This window comes from Rhodamnia argentea, chromosome 2 (assembly GCF_020921035.1).
Source record: "Rhodamnia argentea isolate NSW1041297 chromosome 2, ASM2092103v1, whole genome shotgun sequence".
NCBI classification, from domain to species: domain Eukaryota; kingdom Viridiplantae; phylum Streptophyta; class Magnoliopsida; order Myrtales; family Myrtaceae; genus Rhodamnia; species Rhodamnia argentea.
Genome location: NC_063151.1, coordinates 22,808,838 through 22,830,545, shown reverse-complemented (window position 1 = coordinate 22,830,545; position 21,708 = coordinate 22,808,838). Strand labels below are relative to the sequence as shown.

General features: G+C 40.0%; 1 protein-coding gene across 2 annotated transcripts; it reads right to left on the bottom strand.

Annotated features, from left to right (window-relative positions):
• Nucleotides 1-8,441: 8,441 nt before the first annotated feature.
• On the bottom strand, nt 8,442-11,580 carry LOC115750685 (trihelix transcription factor DF1-like). Of its 2 annotated transcripts, XM_048274770.1 has the most exons (3): nt 11,044-11,580; nt 10,090-10,412; nt 8,442-9,963 (listed from the first exon to the last, which is right to left on the bottom strand). In XM_048274770.1, the coding sequence occupies exons 1-3, from the start codon at nt 11,286-11,288 to the stop codon at nt 8,792-8,794; spliced, it is 1,740 nt and encodes a 579-aa protein (XP_048130727.1). In that variant the 5' UTR covers nt 11,289-11,580; the 3' UTR covers nt 8,442-8,791. The 2 variants fall into 2 exon arrangements, with proteins under 2 accessions (XP_048130727.1, XP_048130726.1); XM_048274769.1 differs by having other exon boundaries at nt 8,442-10,412; nt 11,044-11,579.
• Between the last annotated feature and the right edge of the window lie 10,128 nt (nt 11,581-21,708).

The window sequence follows — 21,708 nt, the reverse complement described above, 5'->3', positions numbered from 1 at the left end:
AAGGTCATTGACTTATAATGTACAACTTCACAAGTTGTTTTCGATTCGGGAAGATGTAATTTTTTTTTCCGTATGGATTACCATACAATGGAAATGAAAAGCATTATGCACGTAGCAAAAGTGATAATTTTTCGATTTTTCATTGATTCAGAAGATAAGTTCATATTTTTCGGTAGCTGCCAAAACTTAAACAGAATCGCCTGAAATATGATATTATAATTTGAAATATACAAAGTCGCTAATCCTAATCGCACTGAGAAATTAGTTAAAAGTTATTAAATGACATGAAGAATTTAATAAAATAGAATGATTATCGATTATTCATTTACCGATTATTATTTTTTGCCAAATAATTGAATTCATGAAAATGATACGTATTATATGTTCATCGTTTTAGTTCTTTTTATCTAATGAAAATTTATTAACTTCACAGGAGAAGTTACTAATTGTTTATGCATAGGGTTTTGCTTGTGCAAGCTTCGGGATTCCTTTTCAATATTTTGGAAACAACGAAAAACTATTTAGCCATTATAATTTTCCAAAAATTTCTCGATGATTGCATTAAACACTTATTTTTTTTTTTAGAAAAAATAACTTCTCTGCCCAATCCTCTCTCCTCAAGCTTGAGCCGACGTCGAGCTCAACATTTTTGCACCGGTGGATCTCTATCCACAACCTCCGCGAAAGGAAATAGGGCGCGGAGGCTCGTGACCGCCGTGCAAAATGGAGACTCCAACATTGTATCGGATCACTCTTGGGGCCGGGAGTGGCCGGTGGTCGGGGGAGCTTGGACGGAGACCAGCAATAGCTTTGAGGTGGGATTTTTTTTTTTTTTTTTGTTTCGTCGTGCTTGGTGCGTCGGGCAAACAAATCTAGGATTGTGCGTAACAGGAACTTATGCCGCAAATAAAGATGAAGACACAGGCCGCTCGAGACGGCACGTTTCGCGAAGGACGATTCTCGTTCACTTAATATATCAAGGAAATAATATACCTCATCCAAAATCGTTACTATTTCCAACGTCGAAGGTATAAATTACAATCTTGTCAAAATAAAAGAAAGATGCAAAGTGCAATTTCAAAGCGAAAGAATGCATCCCGCAGAAAATGTTGGAGTAAAATCATAAATAAATGACCCACGGCGATGGGTTTTAGGAGCAGGAGAAACCTCAGACGAGGAAAACAATTTATTTTTGTCTACGGAACATTGTTAGGTTACCAGGATATTTAATTAGGCTAATCTTCCAAACCTAACGACACGTGTTCTTTCCTCTCTCTTTTTTGTTTTTTGTTTTTTTTTTCTATTTTCATTTATTCTTTTCCCGTAAAAATATCCATCTCTCGTTTTCATGAATAATGCATAATCCGAAAGTCAAAGCCAATGATTGATTGCTAACTCATAGATCAAGCTTCCATTTCATTTTCAGCGTACTAGTTAGGTCCATTGCTTAAAAAAAGAAGAAGCAGATGGATATAGAAACTTTATTAAAACGAACAAACACCGAGTTAATGGCATCGATATTAGTTCAAATCAGGGCGAAAAATCGTTCAAAATTATTAAAAGCCATCATTATCCGATCCTTGATTTCACAACCCATCTCGGTCTCGATCAAGATTGTTTTTCCAAATTCTAACCGTGCAATATTCATCTAATTTTTGTAAGACCCCGATTAAGTTAGGATTTCCACATCCATACTAGTTTCCGTGCGTGTTAAGACACACGTGGTATTGTTTTTCCGAAGATGTCTATCTTTCTTACTATTCGAACAATAGGTAGATAGATGATGAAATGAAAATTAGAAAGATAACGACAATACGGCGCCACGTGTGATATGATTACGTTTCCTTAATCTCTCTGAAAATTCGAGAGAATCCCACAAAGCCCACCTCGAAATGAATCATCTTTTTTTTTTTAACTATAGAACGGACAGAGCAAACAAGAGCAGGTAAAATATCTTTTGCAGGAATGCAAAGTCGACACGCAACAGGAATTAAAAAAGAAGAAGAAGAACACAGCATGACCTAAGCACTAAAATTGATTGGGAGACTAATGTGATTTTGCAAGTGTCGTTCTTGATAAAATATGGCCACTTACATACAGAGTTAGGTATATATCCCCACAAGCAAAATCAATTGGATGCTTGTGTTTTGGATATGGATTAATGATGACCTAACCTGAAGACTCTGTTTCCTCTCTTTCGATCCACAATGTGTTAATTACTGGTCGTCAAGCTGCATAATCTTTAATCGACCGTAATAATCCCCAATGCCGGTCACCTCTCCCTTCCCATTTACCTCCCTCCATCCCACAGCCGTACACCAGCCACCGCTGCAGCTCCGATGACCACCCCCGTGGCGACCGCCAAGCCGACACGACCTTATGAAAGTGACCATGTGTAAACTTTCTTTTAGTGGCGGTGCACAACTACTAGACAAATAAAAAGACGAGCATCTCCCGGTGCTACATGTCACAAATAAACAACACAAGAAGTCATCATTTATCATTTTTCCGTCTCTTGTTCAAGCTCATGTTGTTATAAACTACTTTTCTGCTTGATTCATTAAAATTAAACATCAATTGGAAAAGGGTCGCACCTTTTCCTCTCCCTCCTTGATTAACACACTCCTTTGTTTTTGCTATTGTAGCCTTGTGGATCCTGCTTTTTTAGCACATCATACCCATTAATATCATTAAATTCAAATGTGAACAACATTTTGTGTTTTATTTTATTTTTCTTCTCTCTCTTTGCCTGTTCGTCGTGGTCTTCCTTCGTCGACATCCACCACGGCACCTCTGGCCTCGAAGGCTCGACTAGCCATGCTGTTTGCTCACTTCTCCACCTCACCACCCTTCACTTCCTTAGCACGCCATCGCCATCATCGAGACCTTCCCGACCATTGTCTACTCTGGTGTGAAGGGGCACAAGATCGGTGAGGCATCACTTGAAGAGAGAGAGAGAGAGAGAGGTGCTAGTAGGGAAAGAGGAGGTTTTACCCCATTTGGATATGCAGAGGAAGGAATGGTAGCCTCAGAGACATGGCATTTTCCCCTTAAGAGCATTTGAGGAGTTGCCTAACAATCAGTCGGTCACCGACTTGACGAAGCCGTCGAGGTTGTCTAATTCGTCATCGAAACTGTTATTGCTAATGCCGTTGACGCAAATACAGCAGCTGCGGCTGCACTTTCCCACCAATTGCTTCTCATTGTTCCCCTCGATAAAGTTATGAACCATCTTCACCAATCATATTGAGCTCGCATCGAAGAACGCCACTCCAACCCCGCCTCCTCCATCCTTAAGGAGGATCTTCGCTGGGAGTGCACAGTGCAAGAGAGAACAAAGAGTTACTGGGAGAAGTTTTGCATGGGGGCACAACCCTAGATCACAGTTAGCGACAACGATCTAGTCGGGTGTGTTGAAATATAACGCGTAGAAATTAATCAGGATCTTACAAATAAATCGATGCGAAAAGCCCAGAGAAATAACGATGAACGATAAATGATACCAAAGATTACGTGATTCGGTCTAAATATCGAGACCTACATCCACGTGAGAGCCAAATCGAATAATCCACTATAATCGGAGAATCGGAATTATAATCACTTAATACACTCGTATTTTCTGCATCTAAATTACACCCAAGCCCTAAGTATTTATAAATAATAAAACAACTTAGATGTAAACTCCCGAGCACAAAATCCTCGTTTGTGTCTGAAGCACTTCGTACGACTGAACTCAAGAACGTTTGGTACGTTCACTGTCCTCTATGCGCGACGTTCTTCTTCGAGAGACTCGTTGATGGACTTTCTATGCATGTACAGTTTTCGTCCAGAGAGAAATAACTCCCTTTTACGTCTTCTTCTGTGCAACTTCTATAGGCACATGTCAGGGATGAATAAAAGCAAACCCTTCTTTCTTTTACTCCATGGGCCCCACAATAAAATATTTTATTTAAGCCCATCTCTTTTGTCTTTTAGTGACTCTCTTCTTTGCTAAAGAAGAATTTTCTCCTCTTGTACGCAATATCAAGAATTGGTCAAACAAGAAAATATTTGACCTTTTTTGCCCAAAATCAGGAAGTCCACTGCAGCATATATTGATCGGTCAAAATCTTGCAATTTTAACAAACCCATCTATATCCGTAAACAATTTAAACTCGAAACATATTTAACAGGATGTGACAATGGCGATAATAGCCGTTGACCGGACAACGTCGTGCTCTGCCGAGTAGAGCTCGCACCTGCACCTCTTATGGATCGCCACCATGCCCTCGTCCGACGCGATCACCTCCTTGTCCATCTTGTGAAAAGCTCCTCTACATCACTGCCCTCTACTCTATCAATGAACCCTCCTCCTTGTTCACCATCACCAGTTGTTACCAGACAACTTATGAAACACGCATTTGAGAAAAAAGTCTTAAGTTCAGCCCCAGGTTCAAAATTCCGGTGTTGAGGACACAGGCTCGGTTGTCGGGGTCCCAGGCCTGGCCTGGCCGTCTAATCCTAGACACAGGTGTCGGGGTCCTAGTCCTAATCTATCGCGACCTGCCTTGATTGGGGATGTGGGCTAAGCCTCAAGGAACTCGTCATAGGTATCGGGGACTCGAGCTCGCCCGGGGGGGGTCCCTAGGCCAACCACAGAAGACCTGAGTCGTGGTTCCAAGTATCGGAGTTAGTCGTACTTTGGAAAATAATTTCTGATTTTAAAAATATTTTCTTAATTTAAATGTGGGATTTCCATTGACTGTAAACAACTTTTCGGGTGGCTCATTTTCTTTATCGATCGAAACGCTAAAAAATGAAGGAAATATTTTCTGACAGTAAATTTTCTGCGAAGCAAGCAATCATCTTCAGTTACTATTACGTGTCTATGGGTACACATTTTATGTATTCACAATGGCGACGTCGTAAACGGTAAAATCACTAAAATTGACCTTACAAAATTGATGTAAGCAATTTACATCATTAGCAAGAGACTTTATAGTAGTCAAACTAGATCGTTGGCTCCGATTGTCTACTCAATCATAGGCCACAAGGTCTCTTTCTTTCTTTTCTAATCCCCTCTTCTTCTTCTTTCTCTCAATCTGCAGATATAAGGGTTTCAAATGTTACTAAATTAAATCGGTTAATCCCTCGCGTCCACTTGAGTGACATTACGTTTTGTAAATCTTACGGCGTTCTTTCATAATCTTTTGAATTTCAATATATATATTACGCAAACGCATGGGGTACGGTTTTTTTTTTTTTTTGGTCAGTAAGGGGTACGTCTAATATGTCTTAAGTAGTGCCTTTTTTTTTTCCGACAAAGGTATACTATACAGATATGCCGGGTAATGTTGTAATTAATCATATCATTCACGTATAATTTCAACTTTTCTCCAAAATGTCACCATACCCCTATGTAGGTTCCAAAGTTATCGTAGAAGAAAGAGCTCTAAATTCCAACTTTTCCTTACCATTTCAATTGCATACCTTCATAATCTTCTGAAGTTTAATAATAATAATAATAATAATAATAATAATAATAATAATAATAATAATTATTATTATTATTATTATTATTATTATTATTATGGACAAGATTATTGCGGGCCATTGTGGGCCAATGAAGGCCCAAAACTTAATAAGAAGGGCTTGCTATTTCCTCAAGGGGAGTATATTCGAGGTCAACCTATGTCGACCGTGCTTTTGCTTGGAGGTCATCATCATTTGCCTATTCCGTTTAAAATGCTGATGCTGCTGAATTCGAGCAATTACTCTCGAGTATGCCAAACATTACACTAGGGACCAAGTGAAACTGTTGTATTGGGATGCTTACAGGACAGTCACGACCTAAGAAAAATATATGTTTGTCAACGGTGCGCCTCTGTATAATCTGTTCAAAATAAAAATGATGATTGAAGGGACATCTATCTAACGTTGTGTTTGAAAAAAAAAAAATAGAACAGTTTCCTTTGATACGGGCAAATTTCTAAGAGAGCTTGTCGGTGTCGAAACTCGAGAAAATTACTGCGAAACTAGATACCTACTACAGGCCAAGCAGCTAGGAAGAAGTGTAAAGAACAAGAATCGTTGAATTCTAAACCTATTATAAAGAGTGCAATGAAGATGTAAAAGCTTCCAATGAAATTGATGTGGTCCTAAACCTCTTTACAAAAATGCAAGCAAGTCCACATGGTAGAGTAGACGTTTGAATTTTTTATTTTTTATTTTTTATGTTGGTGATTTTTTTTATTTATAGAAATTAGTAAATTCGAAGCGGTAGCAAATTATGCAAATAAAAAAAAATGATAAGTAAGTACATAAATTGCTAACTTGTAGATTATTGAAGTGTTGGCAAGTTACCATTAACTTGCCGGAAGAAGAAAAGTCACGGGGTTTATTTTTTTGGACGGTTTATTTTTTTTTTTATACTTACCAGCATTTTATTGGAAACTGCACGTGTGAAAAACAAATTCGATTTCTCTCAAAACGGAACATTGGAATTTCGTTGTTTCGAGAGCGCATGCATCTTGCGAATTAGAAATTTCCAATGTTCACGAAATGGAAAGATTTAAATGAACAACACTTGGATTTGTTTTACATGTAGTCCATATTCCTTTGCGGGCCCAAATGAAGCTTCGTATTACCCGAAACGACATCATTCATTTCAAGGTCCCATCAGAAATAAAATTCACAGGAAAATCGCAGATTCCGAGGGTCAGTGTGCGTTTCAACTGCTCAGTGAATGAAACGAGGTACGAGCTGTCCGATCGCATTTTCCTCCAAATGGCCAGATCCTCCATCGTTGTTTGGCGGCAACGCATGATGCTAACTGCTAAGTAAGATCTTTGGAACTCAAAATCTAATTGTCGAAAACGATTTTCTATTTTTTGAAATTTGAAACTTGCCTTACATACCCTAAAATTTATTCTATTTTGATCAGCTTAATTCTATCCTGAATTCATACTCACCCCTAATTCTAAAATAGTGAAAGATAATTTTCTCTCTCTCTCTCTCTCTCTCTCTGCAAAACAAGAAGAAGAAGTGAAGTGGATAGTGATAAAGATCTCAGCTAGAAGGATAAAAGGAGATCTGGAGCAGAGTCATTGATGGCAACAACCGAGAAGAGTCTTTCCCTACGCTAGGTTGTACAATTGCTGTCCAAGTCCAACATCATTCATCTACATGTTTATGACCATGGCCAGTCGAGTTTGTGGGGGCAAACTTCTTCGTTGGACCACCCTTCATTGCCTTAACTTCACAAAGGCGGACACAATATGGTAGGGTATTGGCAAGTGGAAGGAGATGATGATTACACACACACACACACACACACATATATATATATATATATATATATGTGTGTGTGTGTATTTATACAACAATAACTCGAAATGTGCGAAATCGGACGTATGTAGATGCGACTTACAATAGCGACAGAGACCCAAAACCAATGAGATTACAGTCTAGAGAGTGAAGCAAAGACGTGATTACTGTTGCCAGAATGATCGCATTTTTTATTCTAGGAATAATTGTCCAATAAATCCTTAACCTATTGTGCGGCAGTTAATTCAGTCTTAAACCTTTTAATTGTGCAAATTTAGCTCTAAATTTTTTAACAATTTGTCATTTTAGTTCTAAACCTTTCGATTGTGTCAGTCAAGTCCTAAATTTTTTGAAGTTTTGCAAATTTAATCCCGAATCTATTATTTAGATAATTGACTAACAGGACTACAACGACAAATTGTCAAAAGATTTATGATTAAATTAGCTAACCGTCAAAATATTTAGGATTAAATTGGTGCAACCGAAAAGTTTAAGACTGAATTGGCCGCCGCATAATAAGTTAACAATTTTTTTTTGACAGTTTTCCTTTTGATTCCAATTGGAATTGAACAATTTTCTAATCAATACTACATGATCTAGCTGAGTGAGAACATGGCCTGTACATACGGTCAAAAACTAACGCAAGATCATCCTTGAAATATGTAGTGTGCGAACTAATCATTATCGAAAGTATATATCTCTAGTATTTGTCGAGTGGCATAATGTAGAGGGCCCAGAATAATATAATTATATAAAGTCTCGAGGAGTTTTTAACAATCGCTACTTTTCTTCATTTAAAGTTACTAACGCTGTAACAAAATTATTATTTACTGAAGATGATATTCACTTTTTTAATATGTGGTAATTTATCAACCACTGTGATTAGTAATTAAACCACTTCTTGATTTGTACCAAGAAGTAGTTGAACCACCGCAAATGATTAGTCATTTCACGTGGGAAAGTAACTTTTTGACTATGGTTGAAAAATATTCATTATAAGCAAGTATCCATCTAACGGTAATTAATTATTTTAACACGTGATTAGTAAAGCTTTCATAAGAAATCTAACTTAATTTAGAATGGATAAAAACCAAACATCAGAACTCCCTGTCAAAAATTGTTCATGCTAGGAAAGCAACAGCAGACCCAAATTTTCTATTAACCACATCATTTACACCAGAAATGAAAATCTTATTCTGTTCTACATGTATCTCTATCCCCAATGTGAAAATTTTTATTTCTCAACCCCAAAAGAAAATAAAAATTTGTTGATAAATTAGAAATGAACATAAAGTCCGCTCACCTTTGAATTCTACAAGCCCATTTCTCTCTCTGCACTCCCGATTCCACCCACGTCGACCCGACGGAACCCGACCCGTTTATCAATCCGACGGACTCTCGCAACCTGACCCGCATAAACGGTGAGGAGGACCGATGTGCGTACGCTCCGCAAATACTTAACTGGACCAAGGAAGTGATCCAAGTCTCACTCGGCTGCGCCCACTGAAGATGGTTTGCTCGGCACGATCTCGAACTCGCGCCCATCTTCGTCTCCGTCTTCATCCTCGCCCTCCTCCCGATCAATGCTGCGGTCGTCCTCGTCCTCGTCATCGTCCTCGTCTTCTTGGTTTTCGCCGATGCGGTCCCCCTCCATCTCATCCATCTCTTGCTGTTGCTGTTGCTGCTGCTGCTGCAGCGGAGGAGGAGGAGGCGGCCACTGCTGTTCTGGGGCCACCATCAGCGGGGCCGTCGGATTTATCACCGGACTGAACTGAGTAGTGCACGGGAACAAAGTTGAAGAGCTGGGGTCGCGGCTTTTGCTGGTCTTCTCTCTGTATATCTCGTCGAGCTGCTCGAAGTAGGGGCACGTCTTGGAGTCGTCACGGCGCTTCTTGTTGGATTCCTTCACCTTCTTGAAGTACTTGTTTATGTTCTCCCACTTCTCCTTGCACCGCTTCGCGCTCCGCTCGTACCCGATCCTCCTCATTGCCGTCGATATGTCCTCCCACAGCGGCCCCTTCGGCCCGTTCTCCTGGTACTTCACCTCCAGATTCGTTCTCAGCCTTATCAGTGCCTCGACCTCCACTTTCGGCCACCGAGAAGAGCTCGCCACCCGGCCTCCTCCTGTGGTTGCAAAATGCACCCCGTTGTCGGCGTTTGGGACTTCGATGCTCCTTATCTGAGATGGCAGGGCCGCCGCCAGCGGGGGCTGCTGCGGTGCGGATGGTTTTGGTGCAGCCGGGATTGGCACTGCCACTAGCTGTTGGGGCAGCGGGTTATTATTCTGGGGCGGCGATGACCTGCGGCTTTGCTGTTCCGCTATCTTCTGCAGGAAAGACATGACCGCCGCATCTTTGGCTTCGGTGGCCAACCTCTCTTGGGCCAGGATCTCGTGCTCACGGGTGATCCTAGCCTTCTCGTGCATCCACCATGCCTCGTCCCGTGCAGCCCTCTCGCGTTCTCGCTTCTCCATCGTCTCCAGGAAGTTGCGATGCAACTCCTCTTGCTTGTCCAGCACATCCTTGGTCACCCTCTCGAAGAATTCCCTCCACCTTCTCTTCCTCTTGTTTGGACCTCCTCCTCCTCGTGGCAGCCCCTCATCTGAGAACGTCGATGACGAGGTCGAATTGGAGGCGGGCTCTCCGTGCAGGCCGGCCCCTGGGAAACCAGAGTTAGGCGGAGGCGGAGGAATGACGACGGTAGGGTTTGATGGTGGTGGCAAGGAAGGCATCGTGAAGTGTGGGACAGTGGAGCAAGAGGCCAAGTTATTCTGTGGGATAACACCAATGTTGTTGCTGTGGTTGTTGTCCGTGTGGGTTGTGGATGACGGAACTGCGGCGGTAGGGACGTTGGGGATGATCTGAGGTCGGACCACCGCCTGCATTGCCGGTGGCTGCGCTGCTGCCGGAGCTGGAGGCTTCGGTGGTTGCGGTGACTGGAGGAGGGTGTGGTTCTCGAAGGCCTCCAATTGATCAAAGAAACGGTAGGTCTTGCCCTCGTGCTTGCCGGTCCGACCGTCCTTGGTGCGCTTGTGGTACTTGTACACGTTCTCGAACTTCTCCTTGCATTTCTTGGCACTTCGATGATACCCAAGCTCGCTCAGCTTCCTGGTGGAAAACAACAGTTGCCCGAATAAACAATCACGCACTCACATCCACGCAACAAAAACATGAACAGCCTCAAAGCATCTTCCTCGAATTTTCCAACAATAATCTGGATATTAACCTAGGAATAAGCAAACCGGACATAAACATCGTATCATCAAGCACGAAAAAACAACGCTAGAGAGAGAGAGAGAGAGAGAGAGAGAGAGAGAGAGAGAGAGAGAGAGAGAGAGAGCAGGCACAAAGATAATTGAAAGGAACTCATCTGAACTAAGAGCTTAACAAAGATTTCTCTTGTTTACTACCAGCAGAAAATAAAGACAAGACAAGACAGGCACAAACAAATGAGTTACCTCGATCTGAACTCACTCCGCTCACTGGAGGTTTTACCCTCATTTGAGCAACCCAACAAGAAAAAGAAGACAAAAATGAAGTACATATGTAAGCAAAATCATCATCCTAGACTCCTAGAGAAATTCTTGAAACATTTCGGAAAGTGGCAAGGAAATTTTCGAAAGAACGCAGATCTGGTGCACCAGCAGCTTCGCAGAAGCTCAAGTTTCCACTGCAGATCGACATACATAAGTCCGAAAAAGAAAGAGCTGAGAAGACGATGAATCAAGAATCGAATCACCTGGAGACGTCCTCCCAAAGTGGACCCTTTGCACTCGAGTCCCGGAAGGCCACGTCCATGTCCGACCTCACTTTCAAGAGCGCCAACGTCTCTTGCCTCGGCCACCTGTTCCCGCCGCCCTTCTCCCTCCTCCTGCTCCCTCCGTCTTCCTCGCCCGAATTCGGCGCGAAGCTGCTGACCTCGGCCGCCGCGGCTGCCGCCACATCGCCGGAGGCTCCCGGCACGCCTGGCGTCTCTCCCAGCATAGGATCCTCTCTCTCTCTCTCTCTCTCTCTCTCTCTCTCTCTCTCTCTCTCTCTCTCTGTGTGGCAGCTGAACGGAAAACGCAATGGAGGGCAAAACAGAAAGGAAGACGAATCTACCACAGAAGAGGAAAAAAAAAAAAAATAGAGACAAGGGTTAATAATCCAAGCAAAGGGTTTGCGCGAGAGGGAGAGGATGATCAGTTTGTGGTGAATTCAGTAACTTTTTTTATTTTCTGGGTGGGGTGGATCTGCTTGTCGATCTCAAGAAGCTAAGCTAAAGAGAGAAGAACAAAACAAAAACACAAAAAAAAATCTGAGCGTACGCTTTTTCTCTTTTCCTTTTAGCTGCGGAATCTGCAGATTTAAAAGAATAAATTTTTTTTTTTTTGGGATAGTAGTTTTTTTTTTTAAATTGAAAAGAAAAAAGGGAGAAATTACAGTAAACTATAAAAGCGGCACAGAAGGTTGCATAAATGTAAGAATTTAAAATACAAGGTGTTGATGAAAATAAGATAAAATAAAATATTTTTATTTTTATTTTATGTCAAACAGCTGCATATGAAGACAATAGTGATAATAAGTTGGTTTTTTGTCTGTCCAGCTAAATTGAGTTAAAAGCCGGCCCATGTGGGCCACCCCCTATTATCTCTCCACTTTCCTTGTCTTCTTTTTTATATTACATAATTATCCCCGAATCGATGCGATCAAAAATATAAATCTTAAGAAAAGAAAGAGTATTTCTTACAATGTATGTATGTATGTAAAATTAACCGAACGGGCAGATACACAAAAGAAATTCAATTGCAAGTCACATCGACAGAAAAGGAATCGCACATTTCGAATGGATCGAAGAAGGTAGGGCTCATGTACACACCATTCAAATTAGACATGAGAATCGATCTTTCTTTGAGATCATATGATGAAATCGCGAAAGTAATGATTCGAAAAACGGTGTAGTTCTTTTCTTTTCCTTTTTTGGTGTATAACATTCATCTCACTAAATGAAGTAGCCAGGCAAATTCTTTGAGCCACGATAACCGCCTTTTTTGATCTAGACAAATAGGATGTCTATCTATTATCAAGAAGACAAGAAATTTTAATTTCAATTATTTAGTGATTATGTGCTTTGCGAATCCTTTTTAAAATTTAAATGAATCGATATTCGCGAGACAACCTATATAAAAGGAGTAACACAAATTATTCTAAATGTGTCACATGTGCCGCGCTAAATTCATAAAGGTATTGCAACTGACACCTATCGTGTACCGGACACGACTAGTGTACATATTTTCTCTCACAAATTTCGCACCAAATAAAAATCGATTAAAACTGCAATTTCCTTCTTTTAGAAAAGTGTATCACGAAGACAACTCTCTAGAGTATAAATCTTGCCTTCATGATCGATGGATCTCATCTCATTGGCATTAATGAAATACATGGTCGCATCATTTGGAGTTCAGCTAATCTTTTTTTTTTTTTACTTCGATAAACAAGGTTTTTTACTTTCTTTCAGAAATTCAAGAGCTGGCGGATCCACGAGGGGAATCCGAACGACTCTGCTAGGGGTTAGCCCTAGCGTGGATCCGATTAGACACTTAATCATTGAAGCTAACTAATTAAAGAACCAATAATACCGGATCGGCTTCAGCTGATTGCGATCCGAGTCCGTTTCCGCATCTCCCAATAATTTATAGCTGGTAACTCCAAGTTCAACTGGCACAAAAAAAAAAAATCATATTAAAAAAAACCGTGTTAATTATTACACTATCTAATTAATAAGAGGAGTTAGAATGTGATACTCTACTTGTGGGCACAGGGGTCCTACACTGATCATGACCCATGCAGCTTTGACAAGTATAATCATATGAGCAGCTGATCTTGAGAGAGGAGATATTTATTGTTAAAAAAAAGAAAGTGGGATCCACTTATTGAAATTAAACTAGTTAGATGGTGGGTCAATTTTTGAGAGGCCATGCCCCCCATTTATGAATCGAAGTGAATAGTGGGCAATTTCAGTTAGGTCGTGGACCTACCGTGGCATACGGTATTAAATTATTAAAACGGCTTTATGACATGATAATTATTGGGGAATTCCACGGCCATTAAATTAGCCCACTTGGGGGGCATAACGACCAATGATGAGCAGTAATGCGTAAGAGAGATAGGATATGAAAAAAAAAAAACCCAATTTCAGAATTACTCTTCTAATTGAGTAACAAATTCTACAAAATTATTAGGGAAAAAAAGAGTTGGATCGCATTCAGACGATTTAAATAATTTGACATTGTTAGCACTATTGATGAGTGATTGGGGGGGCATTTCTTCTCTATCATCATCGGCGAGAATAAATGAGAGAGCGAGAGAGAGAGAGGTGGAAATTGCCGTTGGCGCAAGTTGCTGTACTTCTTTGTCAATTAACTCGAGTCCTTTATCCATGCACTTGCAATTGAAAACGACTCCTTATAAAGTTGAAATAGATATGTGTGTGTGTATTTGTATATATTATAGAGTAAGTCCAAAATTGTGGATGGAATTGAAGGCCGGAAAAAATCTGAGAGCCATGACGTCATAAAGAAGTCCATCCCCAATCTGAACCGAGGTGAGAAATGGGGTCCAAAGGCAATTGGGAAAATTTAATATATAGAGGATTGTCAGATTATTAGGGTTTCGTTAATATTTTTTGAAGGGTAAAGCGTGATGGGGATCATGTGGATCTTCGCTTGCAACGCAAGGCAATGGCCATGCATCTCCATTTTCGTCTTTTCTTTCCGTGCTTCGTTGTCTCCGTGCGTGGTGCTCCGCTGTCGCAGGTCATTGAGGTGGAAGGAAGTGAAGTGTGATGGATGCCTTCGTTTGTACGGCTCGAGCTTTCCCTTAGCTTAAGAGAGAGAGAGAGAGAGAGAGAGAGAGAGAGAGAGAGAGAGAGTTACGAAACCCTAACGTGTTTTTTTCACAGCCTAACAAGTATAACCGGAGATCTCTGTGTCAAAACTGTATCTCACATCCTGAATTTCCAATGGTTCGCACTCACTGATGTTGATGATAACAATGAAGATGACGAGGTCGCATGACCACTTTGCAATATTGTTGGCACCCAAAATAGCATGCCCATCGATACACATGCTGCATACGTGAAGAAGGACGTCGCGTGCAAAATACGTGAGGTTTCCATAGGTGTCGATCAATGAGGAGACTTTGGGCAAAACTATCGACATTAGCACAGGTTAATGTCACGTGTCTTGATCAGCAATGTGTGTTAAAGATGGACAAAGCAACTACAAATATTGGAGCCGATGAAGAACGATCCCGCCAAAGATCCGAATGTTTTCCAAAGGCACGCAAAAAAAGATAAATATTTACCTTTGAATACTTGGCGGGAGAACAGTTATCGACAGTTATTTGTGGCCTAAAACAGCTTCCTAAAGATGTGATTTGAAAGTCCTTAAAGAGCAGAGAATGTGAGTGCAGCCGTATGAACAAAAGAAGAAGGGAGTTGAGCTGATACAGGCAATCATGAGACAATCAACAATTACTTGGGCGTTGGAATAACCTCCTGAAGACTCGGATCAGAAGGTCTTTAAAAGTGGAAGACGTTGGCATGATTAATTCCAGCAATAAGAGAAGAAGATTAGACCAATATAAGGGTTTGAGGATGTCCAGCAGTTACATGAAGCTTTGTGCAAAACAAAATGACTGTTTGAGGACCTGGTCAAAAGAGTTCGTGGGAAACAATGGACGTGGCAGCTATCGAAGCACCAAAAGCGATAATCGTCGAAGGACAGTTATCTAGTCAACCCTTATAAATACCACCAAGTATCCACAGAAGAGCCCCCGAACAAATCAACAAATTATCTTATAATTATTTATCACGTTGTGCTTTACTTAGTTTAGCTGTAACTTTTAGGTTCTCGTCTTCGAGTTAAGCTCCAACGTTCATTTTTATCTTAGATTCTACTTCGTCGAGTCAAACTCCAGTTTAGTATCGAAGAGTATTCAAGCTCTGTCGTCGAGTCAAACTCCGACGTAGTTTTGGATGCATTGGTTCATTATTTTGGTAAAAAATGCTTGCTAAGTCATCCCATTGAGTCCAACTCTGGCTTGGTCTACGTCTGTATAATTTCTTCCAAGTTCATGTATATCGATTTCTCTTGAATTGTACCTACTAAGCCTTTCCGTCGAGTCAAACTCCGATTGGATTTATGTTTGTGTAATTATATTGGAGTCTTTACATAATTTACGTGTTGATTTTCTGACTATCTGGATCTCTTTTGTCCGGAATCACCACATGACCCTTTATCGTATTTAAAAATTGAAGAATGAATTTCGAAGAAAGATTATTTATCGCGGAGAAATTCCAGCAAAACAAATATATGTTGTATGTTATCCTTAATTGGCTAAACATGGCTCGCTCGTTTCAATGTTGTCCTTTACGGTTTGGCTAATCGTTTTGCGGGGAAAGATGCCAACTTCGTGAATCAATCTGACATGTCCGTCTTTTGCATCCTCATACATTAGTGCTCTTAGAATTCATGACGCTTAAGCTGGGATGTTCCGCCGTTGTTTATGAGCTCCACGCTTTTTTTTTCTTTTTTTTTTTTCATATCAAACTCCATTTGTTTCACGAAAAATTAATATTAGTGGAATTTTTTTTTTCGAAGGAACTTGTTTCATTATCCTAAGTTTGGCTCCGCTTCACAAATAATATGAAAGTCATTTAGTTACATGTATTTCAAACAGATTATGCAACACACATTCGAGAAAAATGAGGAAAACCTTTTCGTTACAAGAATTTTTTTTCTCGAAATAAATGGACCCGGGACTATGTTCTTCACTAAATAAACCCTTCGCGACAGAGAAATATTTTCAATAAATCTTAACCGTTCACGACTATGATCACAAGATTCATAAGGTAATTCTTTATTTAACCATAGAATTATTCCCTCAAATCTCTCGTGATAAGCAACATATCCAATACTTAATAGTTCCAAAATTGCATCTAGTTGTAAATACAATACTTATGGGGGTACAAAAATATGTTATCACTCGAAGTTGGAAACATTAGCATTGCAATATTTTAGCTTTTAAATTAGAAGGTTTCCATTGAAATGTCCCTAAAAAGTCTGGACCCCCCATATGCTTCGAGGGGTAAAAAAAAAACAACCTTATCTGTGACCCCAACGAAAGTGGCAGGTTTAGACAAATGTAAAGGAAAAAAAAAGCATGCAAGAATTCAGATCACCGGATGCAGAGTCTAGTGTCTGGCATACAAACGATTAATTTCATATCTTACCACAAGAATACAAGTAAATGTATTCGATCAATTACATAAGTCCGTAATTTTCTGCGTAGTAACATTTCAGATAGAATAAATATGTGTGTATATATATATTGGAAATTACATTGATTTGTATTAAATACGCTAGGTATTATTCTTCTAAAAGCACTCGTTAATTTCGGACGAAAAAAGGGGAGAAGGGTTTATAGGAAATTTTATGTTTTGCCACGCCTCTCAGATTCATGGGAAAGATTGCTTACTCAGACATCAAGTCGGGTTGCAGAAAAAGGATTGATTAATGATGATGGTGGCGTTGGAATCTGTCGGAAGATTGTCTGGAAAATGTGCAGATTCACATGCGAGGGGCGGTAACAACTTGGTTATTTAATGAGGAGGGCTTTGCATGTGGATCGCCAAAAATTTGTAAGGTTTGCCAATTAAACTACCTCGTCAGTCCTTTAGTGGCCGTACCAACTCATTCGTCTTTTTCTGCTTTGCCTCGAGCATTTCCCAAAGTACAATAATCTCGGGTTTTGCTCTCTCTCGTTAACGATTAAAACTGATTTTTTCTCATCCCCATGAAGAAATGATCAGACCAGCTCGTCTTCTTCGTCTTCTTCTTCCTTTTTTTTTTTTTTTGATTTTAATGTGTTGTATCAAATTCGTGGAAAGATAAAATTGTCAAAGTACTTCGGCCGCGAGAGATTTTGTTCGAAAGCACAGTAAAGATTAATAATCCTATTTAGTTACATTCGCTTTTGCAAAAGATGCAAATGAGTCAATGCCATTTAGGCTTCGTTTATTTTGCGAAAAATAAATAATTTGATAAATATTTTTCCTAAAAATGATTGTTTGTGGATCGTTTGAAATAATTAATCAATAAAAAATATTATTCATTATCGACAATATTTTCTGTTTAAATATTTTGGTGATCGATAAAAATATTTTTCGTTTATTATTTTTTCTGTAAGAGATACAAGCAATCATCGTTAAAGAAATATTTTTGGATTATTCATTTTTTGCGAAACAAAATGGAGCCTTAATGGGATGACCACATAAGTCTTGTATTGGGAAAATTACCAAAACAGTCCTAAACCTATTATAATTATGTCAATTCAATCCTAATTTTTTTTTTTGTTGATTTAGTACTAAACCTTTTGAATTTGTGTCAATTCAAGCCATTGGCCGGCTGACAGGCGCTGACATGGTAAATTTTTAATAATTCTTTAATGGTATTTTAATTATTTAATATTTTTAGAATTTTTTAATTACTTTTTTATTTTTCTTGTATGTTTTTTTTGTCTTCCTTCTTTGTGGTCGATGAGGGTCGCTGGAGCTTGCGGGCCACCGGGTGAGGGTCGCGAAGCCCTCGCCGCCTGCCGACGAGTCGGTCGACACCCTCGCCCGTGTCGGAGCGAGGCTTGCAAGGACTTGGGCAAGGGCAGCCTCACCATGGCCTCACTGACCGTGAAGGCGTCCTTGCTCGCGGCGGGCGAGTCTTGAGCAAGGCTAGCCTCGACTAGATCTAGGATGCTATGGTGCGTGACAGCCTTACTCTTCCTCATTATTAGAGCGGTCGTGTGGATTCCGGAGAATAGGTTGAATGATGACTTTCGCGGGCTTGGCCTTATTCTTCCTCGGGGCCCCGCCTAGCGATGGGACTCCTAGATCTAGCCAAGGCTGGTCTCGCTCGTGACTCGTCGAGCACGGACAAAAGCCGCCATGGCCTCGCCTGTCGCAGGCACGGTCGGCGAGGCAGCCTCACCCATGGCCTTGCGTGCCACACCTAGACTTGGGCAAGGAGGACACCGACCCGTGAGCTGCGACGACCCTCGTCGGCCACAAAGGGGGAAGACAAAATAAAAATAAAAATATAAATATTAAATAATTAAAATACCATTAAAGCATTATTAAAATTTTGTCACGTTAGCACCGACAGCGCCATGTCGGCGCCGACCTATTAAATGGACTGAATTAGTACAAATGTAAAAGGTTTAATACTAAATTAGCCAAAAAAAATTTAGAACCGAATTGACTCAATTATAATAAATTTAGGATTGTTTTGGTAATTTTTCCATCTTATGTTGTTTAGGAATGTGATTGATTCTGTGTAGCAATCCTTGGTACCTTAAATTATGTTACTCTTGCCGCGTTCAATTGCTGGGACATGGAAATGACAAGCTAGGGAAGCAAAGGTATACTCCATGAGAAAATATAAATAGTGATGAGGAATTCAATTTCTTCTTCAATAAATATACGACCATTTATTTATTTTTTTCTAATCTTCACTATATATATCTTGCGATAATTCCCGTTCCTCTTTTGCTCAAGCTAATAACAAATGATGCCATGAGTGCACCACCGACTAACCTTGATCTTCTGAGAAGGGTTCGAGTGAGAGCATGCGACAACTCCCATTCCTCTTTTGTTCAAGCTAACAAGAAGTTTGTCCTAATAAATTTTTTTTCCTGAATACATTGTCTCATGTAGCCAAGACGACAGAAAAAGCCGCAATTTTTTCTGGGGCATTCATTAAACACGTAAGCAATGACTTTAATTTACTGGTCCAGATCGAAAAAGTTACATGCAATAATGGAGAATACATATAGTAATATTTACTATGGACACGATTATTTATATATGTAGACAAAAAGGAGTTCACACCACATGGTGGGCATGTGGATGTGAATGAACCCTTAGCGAAAGGGCAACGTCCACCATGTGTGGATCTGGAACTATGCAACCCCTTTTTTTGATTTTTCATCTGTCGCCGACTTAGCCACACCCCACGTGGATTCCTTTCTTCGTCCCCATTTCAATCTTCGTCTTCTTCTTCTTCTTCTTCCTTTTTTTTTTTTTTTTCATTTGTGTTGTCTTTCATTTTCTTTTTTTACAGAGACTGTTACGATTTTCATCTCTTAATTACTTGACATATTGAGCTAAGGATAAAATTATAGGTACCGTGAAATATTAATATCGCGGAGTCTCAATTATCTATAAATGTCGCGCAAAGATAACAATAGAAAAAATGCATGATTTACGCGCGAATTATTTTAAGTAAAAAGATAACACCTTCGATGTAAAGCGGCCATGATTTTCTGAAGTAATTTCTAGGTTTCGTGGCCTACTTTTGAGAATACCCACATTTTTTTTTCGTTGATATGAATATATATGGATTCCATGAAGGGTTCACTTGATTCTAGCATTATTCTTAATATATATCTTTGTCCGAGACATATCAATGTTAAAAGAAAAAAAAAAGGTACGCGAAACTTTATTTGCTTTTTCTCGTGTGCAAATGTAAATAATAAAATGTTTGGACGTTTTCCAACTCGATATTTTACGTTACTCATGAGATTAGTTGAGTTTTTTTTCATGAATCTTAAATTTCCAACTAGTATGTTCTCTTTGTTATTGAAAAGAATAAAAGTAAAAGCCGGTTCGTTTTGCAATTTGTCTATCTGTTGTTAAATCCTATTACTCTTATTTTATATATTTTCCCATCTAATTATGGGTTTTCTTCGCATAAAAAAATTAATGTCATATCGAGTTATTAACAAATTTACATCTTAAATTTGTTCATACCGCTTGGAAAAGTTGACACATCGGTACAATTTTTCCTTCGGATGGGCCATATGTATTTTCCCTATCTTTTTGTCCTCTTCCTTTTTTTCTCCTTTTCCGTCTTTCCTTTTGTCACACTTCGCCCTTCTATTCCCCTTGACAATGGCACCCCTTACCCACATTACCCCACTATCGTCACCCCGCTCCGCCAACCTCCGTCGGAGCTGAGCGACACCGCCACCCGTATCGCTTATCACGTCTCCGCACCTCAGGCAAGCAGCGGTTCCATGGTCGGTCCCGGCCTTTGGTGCTGGTGGGGCCACTTCAGACTCGGTTACCCCCTAATCCTCACTTCACAGAACTTTCCTCCTGCCTGTTCTACACATCGTGCGTCATTATTGAAGTTCAACGTAACGTAGGAAAGGATTATCTAAATTACGTCGTAATTAAGCCACTTCTATACAGTAAATAATGCTGTTCCATCCGCTAGATTTGATGGATTACAGAGTTGAAAAAAATAGTGGGACAGCCCCACTTGAAGCCTGTGCAGGAGAAAAAGGTCAGCAGACGTTGTGTTGGAGACACGTCAAAATTTGACATGACGTGAGGCAAAAACAACAGCGGAATCTTATCAAGTTGGGTACCTGGCAACCCCCTGCTACAATCATTGCATGTCTTTATACAGCACCTGAAAATAAGAGGAAAAAACTAAATTTGGAGAAATGCCCAGATATTCATATGTATTGAGCAAATGAAAGCAATTATCAAGATTTAATTTTTTTTTATGAGTGTCCAAGTAAATTCCACATATGTACCAAACATTTTCCTAAGTAAGCTTCTTCCACAAAAGCACATGGAACAACGACCATGTGCGTGTGCCAAGGGATCCCCTTTTTCTTTCATAAGGATTAGAGTTTGGGACGTAAAGCTGTCAAATGATTAACTACCATCAATTAAGGGAAGATCCTTCTTGGAACATGGGGACATGTGCATGTCCATTTCCCCAAGCAACATATGCGGATGTTCAATGTTTTATTAATTGGGCTTGTCCTTGATTCAATAAATTAGAGAAACCCTACTTTCATTCTCTGATAAAAAGATGGCACGACGAAGAGAATACGCGGTGGAAGAAAGTTACCCGCCTAACTCATAAAATCTATTCTACAGATCATGTGGTGGACAAAATATGTTGAGCGAAACCCATGTAATTCGTCTAGTGATTTAGATGTAGATGATTTCGTGTGGAGAATTAGTGTGAAATGGGATGATTGTGAGCCATTCGAATGTTTCGAATTCGCAATACTCTATCCGATGCCGATCGATGGGGAAGGTTTCATTTATTGCCGACGGATCATGAACGGTGCTTTGTAAAAGAGCGATCATGCAGCTATTCTAGGTCGAGCTATATTTTCCTCCTGTCTTGATCGGAAGACATTTCGTCCAATCATGCATTTGATTGGTGGGTGGTGTCCGTATTTGCAACCCCGTCAATTCAAAAGCCAGTCGGAGGAATAATGATCACGACCCTTATGAGTTCCGTTGTCGGTTTATAAACTCGGTAGTCTTAGATCAATGGTCATT

What these genes read in the sequence shown, in the direction of transcription:
- LOC115750685 (XM_048274769.1), bottom strand. Translation starts at nt 11,288, where the DNA reads ATGCTGGGAGAGACGCCAGGCGTGCCGGGAGCCTCCGGCGATGTGGCG. An exon ending in CTTTGGGAGGACGTCTCCAG is followed by an intron (nt 10,413 to 11,043) that starts GTGATTCGATTC and finishes GTTTTCCACCAG; the next exon opens with GAAGCTGAGCGAGCTTGGGT.